This window comes from Miscanthus floridulus, chromosome 3, assembly GCF_019320115.1.
Source record: "Miscanthus floridulus cultivar M001 chromosome 3, ASM1932011v1, whole genome shotgun sequence".
Classification (NCBI taxonomy): domain Eukaryota; kingdom Viridiplantae; phylum Streptophyta; class Magnoliopsida; order Poales; family Poaceae; genus Miscanthus; species Miscanthus floridulus.
In genome coordinates this window covers 72,960,907-72,982,166 of record NC_089582.1, presented here as the reverse complement: position 1 = coordinate 72,982,166, position 21,260 = coordinate 72,960,907, and the positions used below count along the sequence as shown (strand labels likewise).

Genomic DNA, 21,260 nt, shown 5'->3' with positions numbered 1-21,260 from the left:
GTTCCAAAAAAGTTTTCCTAAAAAGTGCTACAGTAACCATCACATCGAATCTTGCGATGCGTGTATGGAGCATTAAATGTAGACGAAAAAAAAACTAATTGCACAGTTTGGTTGGAAATCGCGAGACGAACGTTTTGAGCCTAATTAGTCTATGATTGAATACTAATTGCCAAATAAAAACAAAAGTGCTACAGTAGTCAAATTCCTAAATTTCACCTAACTAAACAGGGCCTAAAGAGAAATAAAGTCTGCTGATCTGTAGAGCTGGGAACCCCAATACTCGTTATTCTATTTTCGTTTTTGCTTTACAAAAAGCTTGGCGCCTAGGCCAAGCAGGCCTTTGCTCTGAAAACGTTAAGCACACTTCTTGCGTGTCGGTCGGTTTGGTTTGATCAACGTGTACGAGGACCGAACAAGGACACACGTACTCACGCGTTGTTTAGCATGTTGAGTACTACGTATCTGTCAGTGAAGCCGTGAAGGGACGCTGCCTACCAGGACTGAATAGGTTGCATTTGTGGTTTGAGTTGACAAAAGGAATATCACTTCATTTGTCTTCTCCGAAAAAAAAATGATATAATGAGTTAATTTCGCCAACATATCACAAAAGTAATATTAAAAATGCACTAAAAATGTTTTGCATATACTAATTATTAGCTTGTGAGGAATAGGGTGACGATGGATCAACTCATTCCATTCCACGTACCAAATAAAAAAAGTGGAGTGAGAAATTTGACCACCTCATCCTTCAAACCAAACACGCCCTCAAAGATTGGCTGCATAAACAAGCTTGTGAAACGCTGTTTGATGTACAAACCGCAGATTGAACTTTCTGCAACTATCATTTTTACAAATGAAGTCTTAACACTTCCAGATATCCAACAACACAGCTCTATCTGGATAACCCAGATTTGTAACAGTCAATGCTTGCTGTTGAGCCATTGACAATCAGAGATTTGTGACAGATATGATGTACAATGATGGCACAATGCCACAGTGGTTTGGGGAACTACATGTCAATAATCCTCTGATATAATGATGACTGATACAGCATTGGCAACCAGGACTGTCATGGCTTCAAGAGGGGGTGTCCTCATTCACTATCATCGCTATCATAGTTCTGGCATAGGGACTGGAGAACATTGGTTTGCTTTGCAGATTCACTTTTTTGTTCATCATCTAGGCCTTTCCCGTTGTCTTGGACAGCCATGGATTCAACCTTCTGTCTCTTATGAGGATCTGCGCTAGCAGACTTTGGTTTCACAATAAATTTGGGCATCCAGCTCTTGCTCCCTGCAATGCATGCCCAACAGTGAGTTTACACATGAAAATATGTCGCAAAGTGTAAATAGAGGGGGCGAGGAACAAAAATATGGAGGCATAAATTTAAAAATTAAAAGATGACTGTTTTTAACAGGCAAAGGAGAACATAGCAGATATTCATAGTGAAATGCAAAATAAGCAGGTTTTATATTGACAATTTAGAATGATCATTGGCGATGGCCAAAACTTCCTAAATTCATAATATGACATCACAAGTTAAATGTGTAAAGTAGTACAACAGTTTACAGTTCTCCAAAAAGAAAATCAGAACCCTGTACCTAAAGCTCATGTTAATACTAATTTGTCAGTAGAATAAAATCACAATGTAACAAAGTACCTAATAGATGTATGATGTATCCCAGTTTCAATTATGTATTCAATATAGGAAGACTGACAAAAACTCTGTTATATGGGGCCCTTGAGGCAGACTGATGTAATTACATAGAAAATTAATAATAAATCTGCTTAGTGCTTACCTTCTTTATTGGCACCCTCCGATTCGTTAGTTTTGCTTAAAACATCTGTTGGCTTTGTCACAGATTCAGAAGATCCATTGATCTGCAAAAAGTTTAGAATATTAACCAATCAAGAAAACAAACTCAAGACTTCATAAGTGAGGTGCATAATATTTTCATATGAAATGGTAGTGATAACTACTTGGCTAGCTACTCCACAGCAGCAACAATTCATTTCTAGGTTACAATTTGCATATTGCGCATTGCTAAATAACAAAGTTTACTGTTATCATTTATATGTTGAAAGGATGTTCACCTTTTTAGCTCTAAGAAGTTCCCTCAACCTAAAGAAAACTAGATATTCTAGAAACCTTACACAGGACAATGTGTCAGTTTCAAAATCTAACATGTTAGCTTCTAATCGCTTAAAAAATTAAGTGAAAAACTGCAAGGGTAATTTACCATTAACAGAAAATATGTGATGTAGGGAATGGTAAAACAATGCTTTTTTAGGTTACAAGTAATTGAACTGTAAATTAATGGTACACATGGCCATTTTGGCATAGCTCCAGCCCCGAAATCCAAGTTAGACCTACAGTTTGTAAACTAATAATAAAGTGTATTAAATATTTGTATTTAGTCCAAACTATAAACAAAATGGTTCATCTAAATATTCTCAAGTTACCTCCAGCTCCAGATCCAAGATTTCTTGGAGCTACGGAAACAAGGGCCGTAATATATATTATCATATGCAATCTTAGTATCTTACCCTAATTGATGAGTTGGGATATAAACATCAACACAAAATAGCAGCGAAAAAAAAATCAGATACCTTTATTGTTTTACTCGATTGGCCAGGGACCAAATCGTCATCATCGTCATCGTCATCTTCTATCCGCTTTACATAAAATCCAGAGTTCTGCATTAAGCAATAGAATCACGTCAAAAGGAGTTGCTTTAATTGGAAACACTTAAAAAGGTGCAGTTTCAGAAGGTAACACCCTCCATGCACATGTTATACATGATGGCACTAATCGGCATTGCGATGCAGAGATAGATAATTACTCGAAAAGTGATTGATTTGATAAGTTCTTCATCTTCTTTATCAAGCTCTGCAATTGCTTTTTCCTCCTGGTATTGCACGAAGAATATTGATGTTAGTGAGCGTAGGAAACTACACTGTAGCCATAAAGTTATTCTAAACAACGAAAATGTGGAATGTTTTATTTCAGACATTTATTAAAACATGATAAAGCAAACACTGTTTTAAGGTCTTACCTTCTCATGAGAAGAACGCTTCAAAATTTCAAGCATCTGGTCAACAGAGACACCAGCATGTCTAGACTGTAGACAGCACAAGAAAATAATATTAGTAATCAGCAAAATCCGATGAAATAAGAACTACAAAACATCTAGTGGCCTAGAACTAGATCCAACCTTCATGGACCGCATCTCTTCCAAAGCAGCAAGAATGTCCATATCCTGCTTTGAATCCACTGCTCTATTTTCCAACGCTTTCATTGCATCACCCATCTCCTCAGCATCTCGTTTCCTCTTTTCTTTGTCTGCTGCCTGAACAAAAGAATATGCATCATGGTGATCAAATTGAAGATTATATGCTTGGAACATGGAATTTGTCCTTCGAATATGCCCCAAAATCACTTACCTCATCCTGTTCACGCCAAGGTTCAAAATTGCGACTAGCCCCCGATTCCACTGTGTAGTCAGAATTCTGAGGATCTGTTTTGAATGTGATCTCAGCAGAGCACCTAGTACACTTGAAGTAAAACCTAAATATTTGTATTCCCAAGTATGTCTGCGCCCAAAAGAAGGAACTAGCATTAGCAATGGGTTAGCATATAATCAGTAATCAAAATACCCACTAGTTGATACATATGAAATTCCACAGTTCCAAGACAACAGACAACCAAATAAAGCATTATGCTAGGCCATACAATGATGAAAAATAAATTCAAACCATGGTTGTAAATTCAAAAGCACAAAGATGCCTATGAAAAGGCTATTATGCTTAGTTAAATGAAGAGATGCAAGCGCTGAGCAGAAAGAATATAAGATGCAGAATAGCGAAGCTATCAACACTGCATAACCTAGAAGAGCAGGCAGAGCACTTTTAGAAATAAGGACTCAGGACTGACAAAAATTCCGATATAAACTGGCATACATAAACTCCTCAAACTACTCTAGAATAAATATAGAAGACAGGACATGTAGCTAGGAGACCAATGGGAGATTGAAATGGATGCCAGCTTTTGTTCAGATTTCATGTAAGCATATACACTGGTGGACCAAAACTGTGAATTGAATAGTACAAGAGTCTAATTTTCAAACCCTTTTTTAGTAATTACCTAGCGAATTTAATCAATTTATACATCTAGAATCACAATTACATGCTGCATCTTCATAGTACTGCAGTGCTGCAACCATGTTAATTCTATCACCTCTTATTTTTGCCATTGTTATTTCAGAGTTAGCATATGGTCCATTCAAATAGCTTATAGCAATAAATTTTATGAAGCCGGGAAGTGTTTTACTGGAGCTCATGATACTTCATCTGCTCTACTTGCTTGTACTCAGCAAGCAATGGTACAGCCCTCTTCTTATATACACCGAACCACTCTAATAATGATTGTTCACAACCCATGTGTAGAGCACTAGATACCCTGTTGATGGTTGAATCATCCACAACCGATGCATGTACTAAAACTGAACTCTTGTCACCAGGATTCCACAATCACTGCCAGTTTTTAGGCACTCATTTCGTTTCTGTTTGTGTACAGCTAGATCGTGGAAGAGAACATCAACAAAACATACAGCAGATCACCAGCTAACACAATGACTTCATTAAGAAAAATGGTGTGGATGTGGTGGGTAGCAAAATATTTGCTTAGCAGCATGAAACTACCAGCCACAGATACGCATGTGATATATGTATGCCTAACAGTAGCGAGGGATCCAACAATCTGCTCCTAGCGCATTTGGCCCTGATCAGAACAAGAAGGGCCAGGCATACTATTTTTTTCCCTGATGACCAATGCAGAATTTGCAAAGAAATTAGGCACCAACCAGTGCCCACAGAGATTTCAATTAGCGACCGTGCTTGTAACTACAGTCTGGGCGAGTATCAGGCATACCTCTCCGATGACGTCCTCCTTTCTGGAGTTGAACTTGGTGCCCTTGTATATGTATGTCCCGCAGGTAGCGCACTGGATGCTCATGGGGAGCATCATGCGCACCTTGATCTGCTGGTTCTTGGGCTGCCGCCGTCGCGGGATCTTCGACGGGTCGAAATCCGGCGGGTAATACTTGTTCAGCACCTTACGTTCACCCATCTTGCCGGAACCCTAAAGCCTAACCTACTTAGGTCGGCGGCGCGGGAGACGGAGATGAGGGGGAGGGGGAGGGGAAGGGAGGGGAGGCTGGGGGCTGGGGGCTGGGGAGGGCGGCGCTCGGATGCGTGCGGGAAGACGACGACAGGGGTAGCGCAGCGCCGTTGGGGAAACACGGAACAAGGTGGATCTGCTGGGTTGGGTCGGTGGTTCGGAGGCGCGTTGGGCTCGGCCTTTTCGTGTGTGTGCGCGCGCGCCCGCTATCGAGCGGTGGGCGACGATTATTGGGGTCGGACCCGGGCCCGATGGCGGTTTGGTTACGTGGGCCTGACGGGCCACAAACTGAAACAAGAAAGCACTGGAACGTTTTTTTTTGGCAGAATAGCCGTTTTGTCTTACTCGAGGCCTAGTTTGGTCTTCAACTTTCAAAATGGCCGTTTTAGTCCTCAAACTCTATTTTTAAGCTCAATTTCATCCCAACACTATAAGGATGATCGTTTTAATCCTCAAACTTTGCATTTTGGGCTCAATTTCATCCATAACTATCAAATTGTATTTTGGCCTTAAACTTTTATTTACAACTCAACTTTATCTATCATCCTATGTGGAACGCTACACTGTTGTACCTGGTTAGCTCCAACACCACTAGCGATTAGAGATAGAAAGAGTAATATTCATCCAAAAACTCTTTAGTGGCCATTAATAATTCCAAATAGTTATTTTTAATGTTACCTTATAACGGTATCGTTTATATATATCCGACTAAATGTTCTTTTGGGAGCAATTACAGTTGCTTCTAACGCTATTTGTTCCTTAAGAATACATAGATATAATGAAACAACAGCAGATGTATAACTTTTTCCTTAGCTTTGAACGTGTGGCGGTCCATCTATATTTATATTCATTTTAGAATATGAATATAAATGTTGAAAGTGTGCTATCCGATTTAGTAGCTGAGACAATGCTAGGGACAATAGGATGAAGTTGAGCCAAAATACATTTTGATAATTCATGGATCAAATTTTGTCTAAAATATGAAGTTTTCTTTTAGATACATAAAGTTGAGTTAAAAATAAAAGTTTAAAGACCGAAATGCACTTTGATAATTTATAGATGAAATTGAGCTTAAAATGCAAAGTTTAATAAGGACTAAAACGATCATCTTCGTAGTTATAGAATGAAGTTGAGCCTAAAAGTAGAGTTTAAGAACTAAAATGACAATTTTAAAAGTTTAGGGACGAAACTGACGTGCTGTCTCGGCAGTGTGTTTTGTTGCGCTGTTTTTAGAAGTACCATATAAGATTGTCTCCAACAAGAGACCTATATGAGCACCTAAACCGAAAAAGGGTAACATAGACCTAAAATCAGCCTCCAACAGACTATACGGGAGACCCATTTTGGTTTGCATGATAGACACAACCCAAATATGAGCATCCTCTCTCCTGAAACCCATTTGCAGAAAGGATTCTCTTTTGGGTCTTGTTGTTGGAGAAGATGTTGAATGTGTATTGAACCATTTTGACTGTAGCGTTACCCAAATGTCAAATAGCTCTTGTATTTTGGGTGTTGTTGGAGATAGTCTAAGCTTTACATGTTTGGATCTATAAATAAAATAACCCTCTTATTCTCAATGCACAATTTTATCTCACAGTTTCACAGTTAAGCCAAAAACGTTAAATTGTTACATGGTTTTGTGATCAAATACACATATGAATCATGTAACCACACATGATTCGAACTTACTAAAATTTACTTCTGGGAATAGTCAATCAGTCATAGGCTTCACCATTTGGCAATGATCATGGTTAGCTAACTAAAACTTATAGCTGGACTGAAACCCGAACAGAAATCAAACTTTCAAACTCAGAATCAACCTGCCATTGGCTCTGTTCGCTTCTCTTATAATCCGTCTTTTTCAGCTTGTTTTTTCAGTCAGAACAGTATTTTTCTATCACAATAAATCAGCCAAAATAATATTTCGATTTGTTTTTTCAGCAAGCGAACAGGGCCAATAGGTAGAACAATTTATTCGGCACGTATCTGGGCCACCATGCTGCAGCCCCGAGTACTAGAAAGAACAGTAGAAATCTGAGATGCAGGAGCAGTTCGTCGGCTCTAGAAAGAAGAAATTTTCACACAACAAAGCACAAGCATTCACACTCAGGCTCATATTAGAATGCAGCAGCTTTTGCATGGTAGCCATCAGCGTTTTCTTGCTTGCTCTCTCATCATGGTTTCCATTGTGCCGCCGAAGATAAGAACACAAACATCACCGGCATCAGCATCAGCAATAAGCATCTCTTCTATACATGATTGTTGCCTGTATAGAAACCAAAAATACATACGGTGCGAGCATCGACATTGCTGGATTGCTTCGCAGTAGGAGGTAGAGAGTAATCACCATCAGTCATCAGATCTCCTCTTGGTCGTCGCTATCGTAGCTGCAGCAGAGCACCTGAAGAGCGCCACTGTTCGCCTCCGTGTCCCCGGCAGATGCTTTACCCTCCGACTTGTCGGCGTGACCGCCGTCGTGTGACTTGCCCTGTGGTACCGTCAGCACGCATCTCCTCTTGGAAACAATAACCACGGGAGCTTGCCGCCGCTTCTCCTTATGCGCTTGGTGGTCGGGCATGGTTTTCGGCACAGAGACCGTGAAGACATCCTCCTCCTCCCGGTCATCGTCCTCCTCGATCCGCTTGATGTACCCAGCGGAGTTGCGGAAACGGATGGATCTGACGAGCACCTCGTCCGCGTCCTGCTCCTGCTCTTGCACTGTCTTGGCCTGACTGCGGCGGCGGCACAGCAGGGCCTCGAGGGCCTGCTCCGGCGCGACCCGGGCGCGCCTGGCTTTGAGCGAGCGCGCCTCCTCCAGCGCCGCGACCGCGTCCATCTCGCGCCGGCCGTCGCGCGCCCGGCGCTCCAACGCCGCCATGGCGTCCCCGCCGTCCCGCCTCCGCTCCTCTTCCTCCTCCTCCTCCTCCTCACGCGCCGCGGCGGCGTCCCGCGTGGCGCTCGAGCCGGACTCGAGCGCGTAGCCCGAGTTCCTGGGGTCCGTCCTGAATGCGATCTCAGCGGAGCAGCGCGAGCACTTGATGTAGAAGCGGAAGACCCGGATCGCGCCGAGGTACCTCTCGCCGGGGACGTCCTCCATGCGCGCGTTGAACTTGGTGCCCCGGCTGAGGTACTCCCCGCAGGCGCCGCAGCGGACGGTCATCGGGAGCATCATCCGCACCTTGGTCTGCTCGTTCTTGGGCCGCCGCCACTGCGGGACCTTGGACGGGTCGAAGTCGTGCGGGTAGTACTTGTTTATCACCTTGCGCTCGCCCATCTTGCCGCGCCGGCGACGGCGAGGGAGCTAGCCGGAGGACAAGATAGATCACGCGAGGGGATACAAGTCCTAGCCGGCCGGCTCTTAATTGTTGATTTCCTCCAGTGATCTTTATAAAGGCGACTCTCTAAATTATCATTTAGAGAGTTATTTTAGTAAAAAATATTTTATATATCTTTGTACATTCCAACAGTTTTTCTATATTTTGTACGTAGAGTCATTCTCACTCTTCATCTTTGATAGCGAGAAATCCAGAATAGAGGATATCTATATTTAGATATCCAATTGAAGAGGTTTTTGGAGCGTATTTTTTCATCAAAATCTCTATTCCTATAAAATAAAGAGTCTCTTGGAGATGCTCTTCGTTGTTGAACTTGAAGGCGTATGGATTGGTGCATGTTCGTAGTCGATTCCGTAAAGCGCGTCGGAGTCGGTTCCCTAAGCGTCCGGTGGACTCAAAACTCATCCGTATCGTGAGTTTCGTTCAGATAATCTCCGATGTATAGGCTAGCGCACGGAAGTCCGATCCCAGAACCGTGTCAGGACACAGCTCCGCCTGCAACCAGTGGCGGAGCTAGCTGCATAGTTAAGCGGGGAGGCCAATTTGCCTAATGTAAATCCAAATGCACACATATTTCAGATAAGTGCCTTTGTTCTAACTCAACTAAGGCCTTTCTTCCAATTCAACTAAGGCCTAAGGGACCAAGAATAGGAGGTGCTCTTTTTATTTTGAAAAGTTCCGAAATGGGTTTCTCTGTGCTAAAAAAACTGCAGGTTAGTCATGCGCCCTGTTCGTTTGGGCTGGTTTGGCTTATAAGTCATGGCTGAAAGTACTGTTGGCTGGTTTGGTGTGAGAGAAAAATATTGTTCGGGGGCTACACCCACGGGTGCGCTCGCGCGCACCCGCTGACAAAAACAAAACTTCCCCGCTGGAAACACGAAAAACCCCCCAGACGATTCTACCCGAATCGCCCGGGGGCTCGGGGGCCACACCAGCGGGTGCGCTTGTGCTCACCCGTTGTCAAGACAAAAATCCCCCAGACGATTCTACCCGAATCGCCCGGGGGCTCCTGTTTGGTTCATAAACCCGGGGTCCCTCATGGACTGGCTTCCTAGCAAAGGCTCGGTCCGGCAGACAAACGTTGCGAATGACGCACAACTCTTGGGCCGGCCCAACACCTAAAACGACAGGCCAGAAGGACAAACCAATCTCCGACCGAAAGGCCTGGCCGAGGAGGAACAGCGCCCGTGCAACTCCGGCTCGCCTCTCCGACCGGAAGGCCTCACAAAGGAGGAACATCGCTCGCCTCCGTCACCGGCCCACCTTCGGACGCCCTCTCCGATAGGAAGGCCTGACCAAAACACCACTTCCGACTTCGACCCGCTTCTCCGACCAGGAATGCGCCGAACCCCTACTTACAGCTCCTCTCCGACTGGCGCAATCAGAGCCGACTAGAACCGACCAACCGGGGACGCCCGCTCGGTAAGGACCAGGAAATGGACGGAGAAAGTAAGGCAGGGCACTCAGGTCAACCACAATACCAAGGACCGTACCATGTATACCTGCAGGATAGTACCCTGCGACCTCCCTAGCATGACAGTACCGAAGCAGTGTTGTAGGCGCCGACATTTACAGTACTAGGCGAACATGGTAAAACCCCTTGCATGCCTCTAGGTATCAACAGTGTGGCAGGCACCGACGTCTGCCATACCTGAAGAAGACGACGCAACCTCCCATGTGCATCTGACATTAAACAGTATTGTGGGCGCCTACCATCATCTTATACCTACCGACATGGGCAGCAAGACTTAGCAGCATACGTACTCTCTCTCTCACTTGTCAGGCCATCCCCTTCAACTATAAAAGGGGTCTCCCAAAAAAGGGATCGATCGAGTTCACTAGGACACAACAACAGAACCACTAAGTTCAAACCACGAGCACACGCTCGAACACTTAGCACATAGCGGGGCTCCCGTCACTCTTGGCCCCTCATATCAGAGTCCGATCGAACCACTTATACCCCCATCTTTCTCCTTCTCGTTTGTAACCCCACTGCAAACTACGAGCACCTGGTGAAAGCTCTAGTTTGGTTTTGGTTAATTAATGAAACCCTAAGTGCTAACCTAGTTTATCAAAGTGATTATGAAATAGGTAGCACTACTCCAAGTGATGAAGCAATGACGAAGATCATGACAATGGTGATGGCATGGTGATGATCAAATGCTTGAACTTGAAAAAGAAGAAAGAGAAAAACAAAAGGCTCAAGGCAAAGGTATATAATGTAGGAGCCATTTTATTTTGGTGATCAAGGCACTTAGTGAGTGTGATCACATTTAGGATAGATAGCCGTACTATTAAGAGGAGTGAAACTCGTATCGAAATGCGGTTATCAAAGTGCCACTAGATGCTCTAATTCATTGCATATGCATTTAGGATCTAGTGAAGTACTAACACCCTTGAAAATATTTATGAAAATATGCTAACACATGTGCACAAGGTGATACACTTGGTGGTTAGCACATTTGAGCAAGGGTGAAGAAGACAGAGGAGATGCCAGCGTCGATCAAGTGACCGGAACTAGATCTGAATGCACCGAACGCTGACTGCCTGCGTCCGGTCGCGCTAACCTGGCGGTACAGTAGCTAGGGTATACCACTGGATGCTGGGCTGTGTCTGGTCGAGGTGGACCGGACGTGTCCTGTTGAGGAAAAACGGATTTGGACCCTTACTGTACTTGACCAGACGCTGAGGCTCCAGCGTCCGGTCAGTTTAGTCGGAGCGTCCGGTCAGCACTTAGCCGTTGTGATCTGACAGTTCAGTTTTAACTCAGAGTGACACGTGGCATAAATCAGTGGACCGGACGCTAAGTCCAGGGTCCGGTTAGTCTAACCGGAGCGTCCGGTCAGAGCGTGTTTTGCATAGTGAAGGGGTATAACGGCTCTATTCCATGGGGGCTTCTATTTAAGCCCTATGGCCAGTTGTAGCTCCAACTCTTGCACATTTTCATTGACATAGCAACCTTGTGAGCTTAGCCAAAGCACTCCCACTCATCTCCATCATTGATCCATCATCATTGTGAGATTGGGAGAGAATCCAAGTGCATTGCTTGAGTGATTGCATCTAGTGGCACTTAGTATTCGTGTTGCGCTGTGGATTTCGCTTGTTTCTCTTGATGGTTGCCACCACCTAGACGATTGGAGCAGTGGTGGAGGATCGGCACGAGTTGGTGATTGTTCATGGCCATCTCCGGTGATTGTAAGGGGAGTTGTACCTTCCCCGACGGAGTGCCGAAAGGTAACTCTAGTAAATTGCTCATGTCATTGAGTTACCTCACTTGTGGGTTGATTCTTGCAGTGTCCTATCGTGTGGATGAGGTTTGTGAAACACCTCTTAGTCGCCGAACCACCAAGTGTTGGTCGACACAACGGGGACATAGCGTGTTGGCAAGCACGTGAACCTCGGGAGAAAATTGATTGTCTCTTGTCATTTGCATTCTCCCAGTGATTGGCTTGATCTTCATCTTGTGATTGGTTCATCCCCTACACGGCGGTATAATCACCCTACTTACTTGCTTACATTCTTGCAAACTAGTTGATACAAGCTCTTTAGTGTAACTAGAATTGAGAGCTTGCTTGATTATTTAAGTTTGTGTGCCTAAGTAATAATTGCAACTAGAATTGTTGGATAGATGGCTTGCAACCCTTGTAGAGCTAGAGCAAGTTTGCATTACGCTATTTGTCATACTAATCAAATTGCTCTAGTTGATTTGTAGATTTTTAAATAGGTTATTCACCCCCCTAGCCATATTAGGACATTTCAAGTGGTATCAGAGCTGTGGTCACCGTTTGATTAAAGGTTTAACAACCTCGGTGTCAAATTATGGCTCAAGTTGTGTTCAACCATGTGGGGGGCAAACCACCGTTCTTTGATGGCACATGCTATGGTTATTGGAAGAGAAAGATGAGGATGTATCTTGGTTCAATCAATGATCAAGTATAGGAAGTGACCGAAAGTGACTGCTATCATTGATCCCGATGATCCAACCAATCAAGATAAGATCAACAAACAATGCAATACAATGGCTCTCAACACCATATACAATGCCATTGATTCCAAGGTGTTTGAGCAAATCAAGGATTATGATAGAGCAAATGAAGTATGGAAGAGATTGGAGGAAACATATGAGGGCACACCGGCGGTGAAGAGTGCCAAGTTATATATTCTCAAGGACAAGTTGACAAGTTTCAAGATGAAGGATGATGAGAGCATTCCAGAGATGTTCCATCGATTGCAAGTCATTGTCAACGACTTGAAGGTATTAGGAGAGAAGATCAAGGATGATGATGTCTCCCATCGATTCTTGATGTGCTTACCTCCAAGATTTGAGATGTTAAGATTACTCATCATAAGAGGAGGATTGAAGGACATTACCCCCAACCAAGTACTAGGTGATGTCATGACACAAGAGATATACCGTGTGGAAAGGGAGGGGGATGACAAAGATGACAAGAAGGAAGAAGAAGACAAGAAGAAGAAAAGCATAGCATTCAAGGCTAGCTCATCATCATCAAAGAACAAGGGCAAGTCCAAGAAATAATCAAGTGATGATGATGATCTTAGTGATATTGATGATGAAGCTATGGCTCTCTTTGTGCGCAAGATGGGAAAATTCATGAAGAAGAAGGGCTATGGTGCAAGAAAGAGAAGAGATCACACCAAGAAGAAAGAGTATGTGAGAAGATGCTACAATTGCAAGAGCCCCGATCATGTAGTAGCAAATTGTCCATACAATAGTGACAATGATGAGGATGAGAAGAAGAAGCACAAGGAGGATAAGAAAGAAAAGAAGGAGAAGAAGGAGAAGAGAATGACCTTCCAAAAGAAGAAGAAGGGTGGAGGCTATGTAGTCACTTGGGATAGTGATGGCTCATCGGATAGTGATGACTCTAGTGATGATGGCAAGAAGTCTATCAAGAGAGCACTAGCAAGCATCACCATCAACAACAAGCCCTCCATCTTTGACACTCCATCTACATGTCTCATGGCAAAGCCTACCAAGGTAAAATATGATGAGAGTAATGATGATAAATGTGAAGGTGACTCTTGTAGGAATAATAATGATAATGATGATGAGGAGTACTCTAAGGAGGAGCTCTTGGACATGTGTGAGCAAGTGCACGCTTGCAATGAGATGAAGAGAAAGGAGTGCAAAGAATTGCGCAAGAAAGTAAAATTTCTTGAGCAATCCTTTGTTGAGCTCAATGCCACTCATGAGGAGCTATTGGATGCCAATGAGAAGCTTGGCAAAGCTCACTCTAAGCTTGAAAAGGCTCACTCCTCTCTCATTGAGCAAGTCAAGAAGGAGGAAGCCAAGAAAGAGCAAGTGATAGTAACATGTGATGTGTGACTAACATGTGATCTTATTGATGAATCTTTTTATGAACCCATTATTGTTGCTCCTACTAACACTTCTTGTAGCACAACCATTACCACTCCACCTATGAATGATACATCACTAATGGTGGAAAATGAAACCCTCAAGAAGGAGGTGAATGAGCTCACTCGTGCCTTAGGCAATGCCTATGGTGGAGATGCCCGCTTGCTAAAGTGCTTGGGTAGCCAAAGATTTTCTCTCAATAAAGAGGGATTAGGCTATACCCCTAAGAAAGGCAAGGCAGCCTTTGTCACTCCCAAAGTTAGCTTTGTGAAGGGCAATGATCGGTTTTACAATAGATGCAAGCAAGTTGGGCATATAGAGCAAAATTGCAAGACTAATCAGAACAAGCTACCTAATGTATCCTCAATCAAATTTGATTCTTGTTACATGCTTTATAAGGGTGTCAATGGTGTGAAGGCTAAGTTCATTGGTACTCCAATTATGGGCCCAAAGAAGAAGGCCATTTGGGTACCAAAGACCTTGGTGACTAACCTACAAGGACCCAAGCAAGTTTGGGTACCTAAAAAGAATTGATCTTCTTTTGTAGGTAAATTATAAAGCCGGAGGAAGGCATTGGGTGCTTGATAGTGGGTGCACACAACACATGATCGGTGATCCAAGAATGTTCAATTCAATCAATGAAAGCAAGAGCAATGGGATTGATAGTATCACATTTGGTGACAATGGCAAAGGTAAGGTCAAAGGGCTTGGTAAGATTGCAATATCCAATGACTTGAGCATTTCCAATGTGCTACTAGTAGAGAGCTTAAACTTCAACTTATTGTCGGTAGCTCAATTGTGTGATCTTAGTTTCAAGTGCATATTTGGTGTGGATGATGTAGAGATCATAAGTGTAGATGGCTCTAACTTGATATTCAAAGGATTTAGATATGAGAATATATACTTGGTTGATTTCAATGCTAGAGAAACTCAATTATCAACATGTTTGATCACTAAGTCTAGCATGGATTGGTTATGGCATAGAAGGCTTGGTCATGTTGGAATGAAATAATTGAACAAGTTGATTAAGCATGACTTAGTAAGAGGCTTGAAAGATGTCACATTTGAAAAGGATAAGTTATGTAGTGCATGTCAAGCCAGAAAGCAAGTTGGTAATACACATCCTAAGAAGAGCATAATGAGCACATCTAAGGCATTTGAGTTGATACACATGGACTTGTTTGGACCAACCACATACACTAGCATTGGTGGAAACAAATATGGATTTGTGATTGTGGATGATTTCACTAGATACACATGGGTGTTCTTTCTTGTTGACAAGAGTGATGTGTTTGCAATATTCAAATCATTTGTCAAAGGCATTCACAATGAGTTTGAAACAACAATCAAGAAAGTTAGAAGTGACAATGGTAGTGAATTCAAGAACACTAGAGTTGATGAGTTGTGTGATGAATTTGGAATTAGACATCAATTCTCGGCCAAGTATACTCCTCAATCAAATAGGCTAGTTGAAAGAAAGAATAGAACCTTAATTGATATGGCAAGATCAATGTTGAGTGAGTACAATGTGAGTCATTCATTTTGGGCCAAAGCAATCAACATGGCTTGCTACTATAGCAACTGACTCTATTGTCACCCCATGATGGAGAAGACACCTTATGAGCTATTGAATGGAAGGAAGCCCAACATAGCATACTTCTGGGTTTTTGGTTGTAAATGCTATATATTGATGAAAGGCACTAGATTGAGCAAGTTTGAAAAGAAATGTGATGAAGGTTTCTTGCTTGGTTACTCCACTACTAGCAAGGCTTATAGAGTTTGGAATTTGGCTAGTGATACTTTGAGGAGGTTCATGATGTGGAATTTAATGAAACAAATGGTTCCTAAGAGGAAGATGAGAATCTAGATGATGTGAGAGGCACTCAATTGGTCAATGCAATGAAGAACATGGACATTGGTGATATAAGGCCTAGGGAGGTGATTGATATTGAAGATGACAAGACTCTCTAACTCAAATATGCAAGCTAGTGGTTCTCATGATCAAATTCAAGCAAGCACTAGTGATGGCAATGTGCAAGATCAACAAATGGTTAGTTCATCATCTCAACCAAGTGGTCAATCAAATGCTAGCAATCAAGTGCAAGTGCCTCAACCAACCAATGTTGCAAGAGATCATCCATTAGACACTATCATTGGTGATATTTCAAGAGGTGTGCAAACAAGATCAAGATTGACATCATTTTGTGAGCATTTCTCATTTGTGTCATCCATTGAACATAAGAAGATAGATGAAGCTTTAAGGGATGTTGATTGGATCAATGCTATGCATGAAGATCTAAACAACTTCACAAGAAACCATGTATGAGATTTAGTTGAGAGGCCTAAGGATCATAATGTGATTGGAACCAAGTGGGTCTTTCGAAACAAGCAAGATCAAGATGGGATAGTGATAAGGAACAAAGCAAGATTAGTGGCTCAAGGTTACACTCAAGTTGAAGGTCTTGACTTTGGAGAAACATATGCCCTGGTTGCAAGATTGGAAGCAATTAGGATCTTGCTAGCTTATGCTTGTGCCCACAACATCAAGTTATACCAAATGGATGTGAAAAGTGCATTTCTCAATGGGTACATCAATGAGCTTGTGTATGTTGAGCAACCTCCCGGTTTTGAAGATGAAAAGAAACCCAACCATGTGTTCAAGTTGAGAAAGGCTTTGTATGGATTGAAACAAGCACCTAGAGCATGGTATGAGAGATTGAGGGATTTCCTACTCTCTAAGGGATTCAAGATGGGAAAGGTTGACACCACTCTCTTCACCAAGAAGCTTGGACATGATTTGTTTGTAATGCAAATCTATGTTGATGATATCATCTTTGGATCAACAAATCAAGAATTTTGTGAGGAGTTTGGCAAGATGATGGCAAGTGAGTTTGAGACGTCTATGATTAGAGAACTTAGTTACTTCCTTGGTCTTCAAATCAAGCAAATGAAGAATGGCACATTTGTGAGTCAAGGCAAGTATATCAAGGACATGCTAAAGAAGTTTGAAATGGATGAGAGTAAAGCTATTAGTACACCAATGGGGACAATTGGAAGCTTGGATAGTGATGCTAGTGGCAACATGGTGGATCAAAAGATGTATCGGTCTATGATTAGAAGTCTACTCTATGTGACCGCATCAAGGCCAGATGTGATGTTTAGTGTATACATGTGTGCTAGATTTTAAGCCTCACCAAGAGAAAGTCATTTGAAGGCAACTAAGAGAATATTGAGATACTTGAAGCATACACAACATGTTGGATTATGGTATTCCAAAGGAGCAAGATTTGAGTTGATTGGATATTCAGACTCCGATTATGCAGGATGCAAAGTTGAGAGAAAGAGCACATCGGGCACATGTCAACTATTGGGAAGATCACTTGTGTCTTGGTCATCAAAGAAGCAAAATAGTGTAGCACTTTCAACCGCCGAAGCGGAGTACATTTCGGCCGGTAGTTGTTGTGCTCAATTACTTTGGATGAAGGCTACTTTGAGTGACTTTGGAATCAAGTTCAAGCAAGTGCCATTGCTATGTGACAATGAAAGTGCTGTGAAGCTCACCAACAACCCGGTTCAACACTCAAGAACAAAGCATATAGATGTCCGCCATCACTTCATAAGAGATCACCAACAAAAAGGGGACATTTGCATAGAGAGTGTGCGCACCGAAGATCAACTTGCCGACATATTCACCAAGCCACTTGATGAGAAGAGGTTTTGCAAGCTAAGGAATGAATTGAACATACTTGACTTCTCCAATATGTGTTGATGCACCCCCACTATATGACATGCCTCTCCTTCGAGCAAAGCAAGGTAAAGTTGATTGACATGTCATCCATCCATTGCTAAGGACTTGTTTAGTGCATCTAGTCATTCCTATCATGTCCTAGGCTCATTCATGAAAATCAAATGAATTTAATGCTTGTATGGTACCACTATTGCTTGTATGTTTGAAATGATCTAGTGGTAGCATATGACATGTTTGTGGGCTTGTAAACCTAGTGTTTGATTTAGAAAATGAGCTATAAGTGTTTGACTCAACATGGTACAAGATAACCCTTATCTGGAGGTGTGAAGAAGCTTGTCCTTGGATCAAACCGAGTTAAATATCTTTTGCAAGTAATCTAGATTGAACCAAATTAGGAAAATGATCCTCATTTCACATGGTTTCACTCCAACCTATCTATAATTTGAGCTCACCTTTTGTGCTAATTGTTGACAAAGGGGGAGAGAAACAAAGATATGAGTGATAGGGGAGAGATATGATAAAGGAAAAGGACCAATTAAAATTTTGAGCACACAAGTAGGGGGAGCAAGCTCATAAACTTGTATGATGTATTTGAATGCACATTTCATATATTTGCTTGCACAGTACAAGTTCTTATTTTCAATATCCATGCTTGTGTGGTGTATGCTAGTTATAAGTTTGAATGATGAAATGAAAAACTAGCATGCATAGGCTAAGTAACTAGACTTACGTTCATTCTATGGAAACTAGACCCTTGCATGAAATATTGATCTCACGGGGTACTCTAGTTTTGTGTATGTCTAGTTACTAATGATGCTAAGGATGGTATATTGGTGCACTTCGATTGGCATCATGCTTCAAAGGTCCATCTCTTATACCTTAGCATCACTTGGTAGAAATTGACTCCTATATTTCCTATCTAAGCATATGTGCAAGCTACAATCCAAACTCTTAGCATATATGTAGGGGGAGCAATTACTACCATTTGGAGTTCATGAAACTTGTCCATATTCTTTTACACATGGTAGATATGCTTGGGCAAGCAATGTGAATTCAATTAAATCTCATTTCATATCTTTGTATAAGGGTTGTCATCAATTACCAAAAAGGGGGAGATTGAAAGCTCTAGTTTGGTTTTGGCTAATTGATAAAACCCTAAGTGCTAACCTAGTTTATCAAAGTGATTATGAGATAGGTAGCACTACTCCAAGTGATGAAGCAATGACGAAGATCATGACAATTGTGATGGCATGGTGATGATCAAATGCTTGAACTTGAAAAAAGAAGAAAGGGAAAAACAAAAGGCTCAAGGCAAAGGTATATAATGTAGGAGCCATTTTGTTTTAGTGATCAAGACACTTAGTGAGTGTGATCACATTTAGGATAGATAGCCATACTATTAAGAGGAGTGAAACTCGTATCGAAATGCGGTTATCAAAGTGCCACTAGATGCTCTAATTCATTGCATATGCATTTAGGATCTAGTGAAGTACTAACACCCTTGAAAATGTTTATGAAAATATGCTAACACATATGCACAAGGTGATACACTTGGTGGTTAGCACATTTGAGCAAGGGTGAAGAAGACAGAGGAGATGCCAGCGTCGATCAAGTGACCAGACACTGGATCTGAATGCACCAGACACTAACTACCTACGTCTGGTCACGCTGACCTGGTGGTATAGTAGCTAGGGTATACCACCAGACGCTAGGCTATGTCCGGTCGAGGTGGACCGAACGTGTCCTATCGAGGAAAATGGATTTGGACCCTTACTGTACTCGACCGGACGCTGAGGCTCCAGCGTCCGGTCAGTTTAGCCGGAGCGTCCGGTCAGCACTTAGCCATTGTGATCTGACGGTTCAGTTTTAACTCAGAGTGACAGATAGCATAAATTAGTGGACCGGACGCTAACTCCAGGGTCCGGTCAGTCTGACCGGAGCGTCCGGTCAGAGCACATTTTGCCCAGTGAAGGGGTATAACGGCTCTATTCCATGGGGGCTTCTATTTAAGCCCCATGGGCGGTTGTAGCTCCAACTCTTGCACATTTTCATTGACATAGCAACCTTGTGAGCTTAGCCAAAGCACTCCCACTCATCTCCATCATTGATCCATCATCATTGTGAGATTGGGAGAGAATCCAAGTACATTGCTTGAGTGATTGCATCTAGTGGCACTTGGTATTCGTGTTGCGCTACAGATTTTGCTTGTTTCTCTTGGTGGTTGCCACCACCTAGATGGTTGGAGCAGCGGTGGAGGATCGGCACGAGTTGGTGATTGTTCATGGCCATCTCCGGTGATTGTAAGGGGAGTTGTACCTTCCTCGGTGGAGTGACGAAAGGTAACTCTAGTAAATTGCTCGTGTCATTGAGTTACCTCACTTATGGGTCGGTTCTTGTGGTGTCCTATCATGTGGACGAGGTTTGTGAAACACCTCTTAGCCGCCGAACCACCAAGTGTTGGTCGACACAACAGGGACGTAGCGTGTTGGCAAGCACGTGAACCTCGGGAGAAAATCGATTGTCTCTTGTCATTTGCATTCTCCCGGTGATTGGCTTGATCTTCATCTTGTGATTGGTTCATCCCTACACGGCGGTATAATCACCCTACTTACTTGCTTACATTCTTGCAAACTAGTTGATATAAGCTCTTGTGGCAGAACCTCCTAAGGAATCGGGCCCATGTATATCTATCATTGTCTCAACAGACCTTTGATAGCGTACACGAGTTCCCAACAACTTAAAAGGTCTATCGGGTGTCCTCGGGAAACCCGAATCATCCACGATACTCTTTTCAAACAGGATCCCAATCACAGTCATTGCAGATTACAACAGTTTATTCAAATATATACCAGAGTAAAAGATAGCGGAAGTCTTAAGATAACATAGTTACAAACCAGTTGTTTTCAAACTTACAATACCATAAGTGTCATACAACCATAGTAGCAAGATAATATTACATTAACTTTATTTATCATACAAACTAGTGCCTTGTCCAAAGGTCATTCATCACTCCTCATCGTCATTGACTTCAAACACAGACATGCAGCAGGGACCAAAACAAGCCTGCACATGTGACTCATCTGCAACAAGGGTTAACAAACCCTGAGTACAAAGGTACTCAACAAGACTAACCCGACGTAACGGGTGTAAGACTTTAGGGATGCAGGGGTTTGGGACAAGGTAAGGATGTAGCAAAATTCAAAGTCCTTTGCCAAAAGCTTACTATATTTATCCTATTCTCAAATTTTACCCCTAAGTCCTTTTAGTTCACTATCTCAATTAAATATACATTTCTCATATTCCGTTCCTTCTCATTCCATTCTTTTTCTCATATTTTAGTAATTCACCAGTCCTGCATTGCTTCTGTAATGAATCGAGTCTCCATATCCGTAGAGCACCGGCAATTTGAATTGATTCAAGTCCCAGCTAGGGATTCCTTATCACACGACATATGTAGAACTTAATCTTGCATATATCAACCTTGCTACCAGATCCTCCTATACTAAGCCGTCTCCACGCCACCTGAGAGCACAGCACACCTCAAATCCGGCCACATTCTAGCCATGAGGGTACACACTACTCCTGCCATCTCTCCACTCCCAGTGCGTGGGCATTCGTCTT

General features: G+C 42.6%; 2 protein-coding genes across 3 annotated transcripts; both read right to left on the bottom strand.

The window, feature by feature from the left end:
- Nucleotides 1–781: 781 nt before the first annotated feature.
- Nucleotides 782–5,260, bottom strand: LOC136545956 (uncharacterized). Of its 2 annotated transcripts, XM_066537918.1 has the most exons (9): nucleotides 4,931–5,260; nucleotides 3,445–3,594; nucleotides 3,216–3,350; nucleotides 3,057–3,122; nucleotides 2,844–2,909; nucleotides 2,611–2,697; nucleotides 2,464–2,493; nucleotides 1,800–1,881; nucleotides 782–1,293 (listed from the first exon to the last, which is right to left on the bottom strand). In XM_066537918.1, exons 1-9 carry the CDS (start codon nucleotides 5,126–5,128, stop codon nucleotides 1,094–1,096), a joined length of 1,014 nt encoding a protein of 337 aa, XP_066394015.1. In that variant the 5' UTR covers nucleotides 5,129–5,260; the 3' UTR covers nucleotides 782–1,093. The 2 variants fall into 2 exon arrangements, with proteins under 2 accessions (XP_066394015.1, XP_066394016.1); XM_066537919.1 differs by lacking the exon at nucleotides 2,464–2,493 and having other exon boundaries at nucleotides 4,931–5,252.
- Nucleotides 5,261–7,179: 1,919 nt separating this feature from the next.
- On the bottom strand, nucleotides 7,180–8,521 carry LOC136545955 (uncharacterized). Its single transcript, XM_066537917.1, has one exon. It carries the CDS (start codon nucleotides 8,451–8,453, stop codon nucleotides 7,536–7,538), a length of 918 nt encoding a protein of 305 aa, XP_066394014.1. The 5' UTR covers nucleotides 8,454–8,521; the 3' UTR covers nucleotides 7,180–7,535.
- Nucleotides 8,522–21,260: the final 12,739 nt, after the last annotated feature.

Bases quoted from the DNA above. Each gene is read 5' to 3' on its own strand.
- LOC136545956 (XM_066537918.1), bottom strand. From the start codon at position 5,128: ATGGGTGAACGTAAGGTGCTGAACAAGTATTACCCGCCGGATTTCGAC. The intron at 2,494-2,610 runs GTATCTGATTTT...TTGTTTCCGTAG, and splicing joins AATCGAGTAAAACAATAAAG to CTCCAAGAAATCTTGGATCT. The intron at 1,882-2,463 runs GTAACTTGAGAA...AACTTTTTGCAG, and splicing joins TCTTGGATCTGGAGCTGGAG to ATCAATGGATCTTCTGAATC.
- LOC136545955 (XM_066537917.1), bottom strand. From the start codon at position 8,453: ATGGGCGAGCGCAAGGTGATAAACAAGTACTACCCGCACGACTTCGAC.